Here is a 7534-nt window from a genome sequence, read left to right as displayed (position 1 = left end):
AATGCTTAGGGTTGGATTACCACACACGGCTTTTCTCAGCTTGCTTTCCTTCTTCGTTAATGCAAAAATATTCTTTATAATTCTCAACTTCCTAGGTTGTTAGTCAGCGATTTCCCCAGAACAGCATTGGAGCAGTTGGAAGTGCGATGTTCCTCCGGTTCATCAATCCTGCCATCGTCTCCCCTTACGAGGCGGGGATTTTAGATAAAAAGCCTCCACCGAGAATTGAGAGGGGATTGAAACTGATGTCAAAGGTGAATCAGTAAATATTTTTATTTGGCCATATCGTACATTCTACACGATTTAGTTCTGTTCTTTGACCGGTATGAGAAAATTTAGGTCAACCTGTAGTTTTTTATAGCAACCGTCAGGTTTATTTGTAATGCAGTTTCCGTACTGTGTTTGTACATCATGATGTTAATGTTACAGCTCACAACGATGTATGGGGAACAGGCTGTATGGAAAAAATCGCTTTGCCAGAACGATGTGTAAGAGAACAGAATGCCCTCTGGCTCTTCACTTGAACTCCTGAGCGTATTTGAAAACCAAGCAAGCAATGTTACTCTGAGCTCAGTGAGAATAACGGCAGCCAGATACTGAGTTCTAGCGCTAAAGAAGTGACTTTCCCAATCTTTAATCTCATTTGGTATTATTTCCTGTAGAAATCCGAAGAAGGTTTGATGATGGTGTATAAATTCTGTGGCATATCATCCATTTAAAATGTAGAGGAATTACAGTTTTCTTTAAATAGCCATGTGCTATTGCTTTTACATGTTTACAGTTTCCAGGGGGATAGGACTGGATGATCTTTTGAGGTCCCTTCCAATCCCTAACGCTCTGTGATTCTGTGTGATTCTGTGTGTGAAATAGTTAACATCTAATAAATGGTGAGTTTGAAAGTTGCAAGTTAAAATGAATATCTCTGACATTGACTACCATAGCAGTTAACACGTTAAACCTTTACGTGTCTGTACCCTCTTTTTTTTCTTTAGATACTTCAGAGTATTGCCAACCACGTCCTGTTTACAAAAGAAGAACATATGCGGCCTTTCAATGACTTTGTAAAAAGCAATTTTGATGCAGCACGAAGGTAGGCCCTTTGGAAACATGCAGAGTCCGTGGTGTAAGGAGTAACCAGAGCGTTACTACAGCCTTTTAACTTACGCTGGGTCTCCTGGGCAGAGCTCCCTTACGCGCTCACGGTTATTGCTGGTTCTGAACTCCAGGTTTTTCCTCGATATCGCGTCCGATTGCCCGGCCAGCGACACGGTCAACCACAGCCTGTCCTTCATCAGCGACGGCAACGTGCTTGCCCTGCACCGGCTGCTGTGGAACAACCAGGAGAAGATCGGGCAGTACCTGTCGAGCAACAGGTGAGGCTTTGGAGGTCTGACAAAACAGGTGGAAAATGATAATTTGGAAATACTTCTGAATACTTTTGGTACTGTTGCTGAGAAGAATATCATGGCCAAAAAATCTTGGAAACCTTTATTATATTGCCAAGCCATTATTGGGAACCTGCCTGACGTCTTTGCTGCCCGATTTGCTGCCAACCTGTTGTGCAAGGGTGTATTTCTCTTGGCTTTTGGAGAAACCGTTCTGTGTAACAGACGTTTTGCTTATTTCTTAGATGTATGCAATTTTTCTTTTTTTCTTTTTTAAATTTTAAAAAAGAAAATCCATGCTGTGCAAGGTAATGAAGAGCAGTGGGCACAAAATAGGAACTGCTGAGTAAAGAAGGGCTTTTCTCTTAAGTAATGTGCTGTTTCTAGGGACCACAAGGCTGTTGGACGACGACCTTTTGACAAGATGGCTACTCTGCTTGCCTATCTGGGCCCTCCCGAGCACAAACCCGTGGCAGATACCCATTGGTCCAGTTTAAACCTCACTAGTTCCAAATTTGAAGAATTCATGACCAGGTAATGAGATTATTGTGGAGGGGGCGTGCATCGTGGGTTTCTAGACTTCAGGCAATATAAGTAGTTGTTAAGACTCCAGTTTTCATTTTGAAGGGAAGTTGTAAAAGCTGGGGGTACATAAACCTTTGCAGTTTCTGAGTAGATTTTCATTTCAAAAATTAAACTGAGAACCGGACCTGGCAGCAACATTGGTGATTTAGCAAAGGTTCGAGATTGTGTGAACCTGAAGCTTTTGTTTGAAGACACAAATAAAGAGGGTTTGGGATTTAAAAAAAAAACCCAACAAACATCTTTTGAAAGGCAGTTGTTGAAAGTTGATGTCAATGTTCTGCTTTTTTAGGCATCAAGTACATGAAAAAGAGGAGTTCAAAGCACTGAAAACATTAAATATTTTCTACCAAGCTGGGACATCCAAAGCTGGCAATCCTGTGTTCTACTACATTGCTCGGCGGTAAGGAATATTTCACCTTCCCTGTCTGAAACAAGCGTGTCAAGTTTATGTAAGGAAGGGACACCAACTTGGTAACAAACAAGAATCTGAAAACAGTTTATTGGTCACAATTTGGTTGTGGTTCCTAAATCAGAGCTGTCGTCGTCTTTCCAGCCAATAGTATATGAGTATCTGAAAAATACCTAAAATCTTAAATACTTCTTATTAATATTTTCTCTCTCAAGTAAAATACATCTATACCACATTACTGTTAACCTTCCATCAGTGATTTTATTAGCATCTTCATTTTCTAGAGTATAAAATGAGTAACAACCTAAAACACGGGATAGAATTTCTCAAAATGACCCCTGTATCCCATTCTAAAGAGTAATACAAATCTTTAAAAGATTCACACATAATCAAGACCATGGTGATGCTTCAGTTTCCCCGTTGTGTTCCTCTAAGTGCTATTAAATAATACCGTGTGTTTGGAAAGGATTGAGAGCTGAGGAAATATCACTGAAGTGATGATAAAAGCAGATGTTGATGTGTGAACTTTGCAAAAGACTCTGTTTTTCCAATAAGGCAAAATTCTGAAAGTTTGAAACCTTCCTTTCTCTGGAAGGTAGTGATTCATAACGACAGGTAACAGACACTGCAGCGTTGAAGAATTCGGGAAGAATATCCCGAGATAATATCAACCAGTTCATGGTTCAAACAAGGTGCAATTCTCTCACTTAAAAAAATAAACTAGTAGTTTTATTTAAATGAATGTTTGCAGTTGTAAAGCTGCAACCAGAGTAAGAATATAACAGAAACTTGGCATTTCAGTCTAGTTTTTAAGTGGCTGCACTATCAAATCCGTGGAGGACAGCATGTTCAAAATAGTTCCCACTGTAATTACGCTCGCTGCTAGAAGTCTTTTGAAGAGAAGGAAGATCAGTGAATGAACACAAACCTCGTTTCGTTAGAGGAAGATGAACACCCCCTGCTAAGCCATAGGGATCACGGCCCAGGTCAGAGCCGTGTTCCTGCGATGTGTGAGGGGTGGTAAGGGACACGTTTCTGTACGTTTGTGCAGTACCCAATACCAAATGAGAATACGGCGGTGCTCTGACACAAGCCTTGCTGCGAGGTGCGGTGTTGCTTGCCCTTGCCTCCCTTTTGGTTGCGTGCTTTCTCTTCAGCAGCTCTGCGGTTCTCCAGTGTTTCTGGGCTGGGCTCCCTCCTCAGACCCGGGGTGCACTGACAGCTTTGCTGCTGCTGGGGAGGGGCTGAGCGGGGCTGATTTGGGGTGCTCGTCCTGTGGTGCCGAGTCAGGTGTCACTTGAAGGTGTGAAGGTCTGTTTAGACTGGAGCTGCCAGCAGGTTTGAGGGCTTGCTGGTTTGGTTTTTTAATCTTTTTTCTCTTTTTTTTTTTTGGTAGTTTGAGCTCTGGTTGCTAGGGCACTGTTGAGTCACTGTACTGATAGATCTGGATCAGTTCATATCCTTCTTGTGCTCTGAAATCCAAAGCCTTCTGTCATTTTTCTTCACATTTTGTTTCCTGGGCAACAACCTGACTTCCGAAGTCACCGCTCTTCTGTTTTTAATCCCTACGCTGTTACTGAAATGATCAATAAATCAATAAATATTGATCCTGAAGTACTACCATTGAGTTTTAAAGCTGATATCCCCAACTAATTAATAGGAATACAAACCTCTGACTTATTGCTTCAGACCACAGCAATGCCTGCAGCAATTTTAACCTTACAAAAGCAAGCTTATTGCTGCTAGGCATTTTTGAGGTGTTATGAATATTGTCCTGAAATGCTCAATAGTTATTTTGGAAACACTGCTTTCCCTGAGGCCACGTTATTCTGTATTTACCGTGGGCTGGGTGACCAGGATGTTTAAAACAACACGAACGGACGCTGTCGTCTTCGCATCCATGCCCATCAGTTTTTCAGTTTTATTTCGATTTCCCTGCGCTGTTGCCAAGCAACAAGTGCACGACTCCCACGTTTGCCTGCCTACTCACTGCTCCCTCATCGACTTGTTTATATTCCGGAAAAATACAGGGAAACCTGAATCCCGGTCTGCGTTACTGAAAGCCGTCTAAGAACCCCTCTTGCTTGCAGCTACCGCAGGCGAGGAGCGGATAGCCCGGTTCTACAGCCCTGGCAGTGGAGAGAGCCATCCCACTTTGACACCCATCTGCAGTCTTTTGTTTCCTGGCTTCCCAGTCCTGTGTGTGTGTTTGGAGAAGCCCACAACCCCATTTCCCCTTCCAGGCTTTCTTCAGCCTGCTGCATTACAATTTTGAAGTCTGGGTAGCAGGATATTCAGTGTGGGGGCTTGCAGCTCCTGGAAAACAGCGTTTTCCATAAGGTCGCTGTTCACTGAATGGTCTCGTTACAGGAGAAATGCACTCGGAGCAGCTAAAGTTGATTCCATCTGGGGTTTTTGCACCCACTAGGACTTGCTGTCCCCTGTTGAACAGGTCAGCAAAAAGACATGGAGCGGGTAATGCCGTTTTGCCAGCTGAAGGCAGTCCAGTCACAGCCCTCCTTTGGTGGTTGCTGCCCTGCCTCACACGCTGAGCTGCTTCAGGCTCTGTGGGCTGACACCGCGCGGAGGAGGCAGTTGGCGCAAACACCGCTGCGGGGCAGGAGCGGGTCGGTGCTGCTGTCATCAGTCGGTGCTCAGCGAATACGTTGAGGGTCCAACGACTGGCACACGGTGACATTTTTTAGCACTGATCTTCGTTAGTGGAATTTATCAGTTCCTGTCAGATCACTTGACCATGGAAAAATATACGGGACTTGTGCAAGTGGGCAACTCTTTCGGGGTCCTGGCAGCCACGTTATAGAACGAGGCACTTGTGGCCATTGAAGGTGGTGTGCCTGTGTTGTGTATGGTGTGGGTCTGAACTTTGGCTTGGATGACTACTTCCTGTCTACCCAAAAGTCACATGAAATGTTTGGGGCTTGTATTTTTATTATTTTTTTTTTAAGTTTTCTTTCCTATTAAACACGGAGTCTGGTTTTGAGCGACTTTTCTGGAGTGGATAGAGATATGCCTTAGGTGTTTGCAAGTTCTAAAGGGTAGGAAGGGGAAGGGTAGACCCTGTGTTACTGTTGTAAACTTTGAATAATGAACAATTTTAGGGATACGTCAGGATTAAAATAATGTCACTTGATTTAACCGTAATTTTCCCTCATAAGACATAAAGATTGAGCCGAATGTCTGCTTGAAATGGGTCAGTATAACAACAAGTTGTCTGTTCAGCGATATTCCTGTGTTTGCGTGGAAAGAAGCACTGTCGCTAGTTCAGTTCAGTACAAACATAACTTTATTTTTACTTAATTGCCAATGAAATAACTGTACAAATTCATTGTGTAACGTTTACCGTTAGAAATTAAAACACATTTCCGGTTATAGAAATACTGTTCACAATTGGAAAGTTGTGATTTCTCCGATACCAGTGGTTGTAAATGGTCTACAGCCCCCATTGACACCTAGGAGAAGTAGGCAGAGGACTCCATTCGCAGCAGTGAGGTTTTCTGGGTTTTGCAGCACCTTCATGCTACAATAACTGGAAATTAAATGGCCTGAAATGAATGGAAAACGTTGTCTAAGGATTTGTAGGATTAAGCGGATAATACTTTTTCAATGAACTTGTTCTTCGGGTTTCATTTCATGCTGTTTGCAGAACTTCATCTGTAGTATATCAAGTACCTTTGCCACGTAGTTCAGGTATTTCGCGAGTGGACAGAACCATGCGTGCAGCTATTTCTGTTCACTGGTGGTGCAGATGTGGAGAGCAGCAGTCATGCTCGCCCTTACAGAGCCGGGCTGTGGGCGTGTTCAGTGCCATGGACTGAATTCACTCTTTGAAGCCACGAGATTCAAGGCTTGTTTCAACGGCAGCTTGACAACCAATGGCTCCACTGATTTCTTACCTAACTTGCGTTAGAAATTGGCTGGCGTTTCGTTTTTACTGATCACAAGACTCGTCTGATGCGTTCCGGCTGATTTGCGATATTCTTTGAAGCATAACACAGTAACACTTTGGATTTTTGGGTGTCACTTGAAACAAAGTTAGGAAGTTCCAGTTCATTCATTTGTGCAGGTAACTCCTTGCTGCTGGAAGTGCCGTGGCATTGAACATCTTGTGTTGTCCTCTACTTTTCTCTTTTTTTTTCCTTTTTTTTTTCAATATGGAGAATGAGAAGTAACTTCCCTGCAGTCTCTACGTCAAGACAGAGCAAAAAGAGATGCCAGCCCCTGCGCTTTCCCATGCCGAAGTCGGACCACGCTGCCTCTCAGTTTCCACCCTCTGAGCAGGCATCGTGGCGTTGTCATAGTTAATTCCTAAATTCAAAGTTGTTGTCTTCGTATTTAAGATATCCTAATACATATGAAGCAAACATAGATACACATGCTAGCGATTTTTCTCAGGAATAACTTCTGGTTAGTGAAACAGCTAGGTTTAGTTCCTTTATTTTTTCCCTTCCTCTTGCGTGTCGTCGTGACTTACAAAGGATCTGTGCTGCTATATTACAAGGATTGCTCACTGGCAAGTCAAGCAAGACAATGCAGATATGATACAGGCCTTCTATGTTGTTTTCCAGTTGTTTAATGACAAAATCATACATAAAATCAGTACTTAAAACTCTGATGTTTTATTCTGTGCGAGTAAAATTAAAAATTTAAATACAAAATAAGCACGTTTTTAAAAAGAAAAATCATAGGTTAGTTTTACTCAATTAAGACATATTAAAATAAGTAGCAGCTTAGTATCAAGACATTAGTGTGCACTTCTGTAATTAAGAACCATTATCTTCCTTAGATCAGAGTCAGAACTTGGAGTTTCTTGTATTTTGATTCCTTCCTTGAGCTGGATGTCTTAGCTCCAGCTACGCATCACAGGAATAAACTCGGTAGTTTTCACAAGGCAAGCCCTTAGCCAGTGAACATTGCCACTGCGCTGAGCGCTGCAACCCAGACCAGAGACATCTCAGGGGTGCTGGCTCTGGAGGGCACGCGCGTGTTGGAGACGCCTGTAGTGGACTCCTCTTTCCTGAAGGTAGCGGTTGTGCTTTGAGGCATTTTGGAGAAGTTTGTGGGTATCCCACTGGTGATGCTTAACGTCATGGGAGTGGTGGACGATCCCGCTGGGCTGGAGTCCACCTCGGTCGGG

At 43.1% G+C, this 7534-nt stretch overlaps 2 protein-coding genes across 2 annotated transcripts in view; one reads left to right on the top strand and one right to left on the bottom strand.

The window, feature by feature from the left end:
- Window positions 1-7534, top strand: part of NF1 (neurofibromin 1) — a gene marked incomplete at its 5' end in the record, with an annotated part of 65021 nt that overhangs the window by 27998 nt on the left and 29489 nt on the right. Inside the window, 5 exon segments of the mRNA XM_010193364.1 lie at window positions 96-254; window positions 993-1090; window positions 1227-1373; window positions 1773-1919; window positions 2260-2370. Of these exon segments, the coding sequence (XP_010191666.1) occupies window positions 96-254; window positions 993-1090; window positions 1227-1373; window positions 1773-1919; window positions 2260-2370 (662 nt within the window).
- The window catches only part of OMG (oligodendrocyte myelin glycoprotein), a 1320-nt gene continuing 1082 nt past the window's right edge, over window positions 7297-7534 (bottom strand). Inside the window, exon 1 of the mRNA XM_010193362.1 lies at window positions 7297-7534. This exon is cut by the window's right edge and continues 1082 nt beyond it. Within this exon, the coding sequence (XP_010191664.1) occupies window positions 7297-7534 (238 nt within the window).

Source organism: Mesitornis unicolor, unplaced genomic scaffold (genome assembly GCF_000695765.1).
Source record: "Mesitornis unicolor isolate BGI_N332 unplaced genomic scaffold, ASM69576v1 scaffold6811, whole genome shotgun sequence".
NCBI lineage: Eukaryota > Metazoa > Chordata > Aves > Mesitornithiformes > Mesitornithidae > Mesitornis > Mesitornis unicolor.
This window is presented reverse-complemented; position numbering and strand designations above follow the sequence as displayed.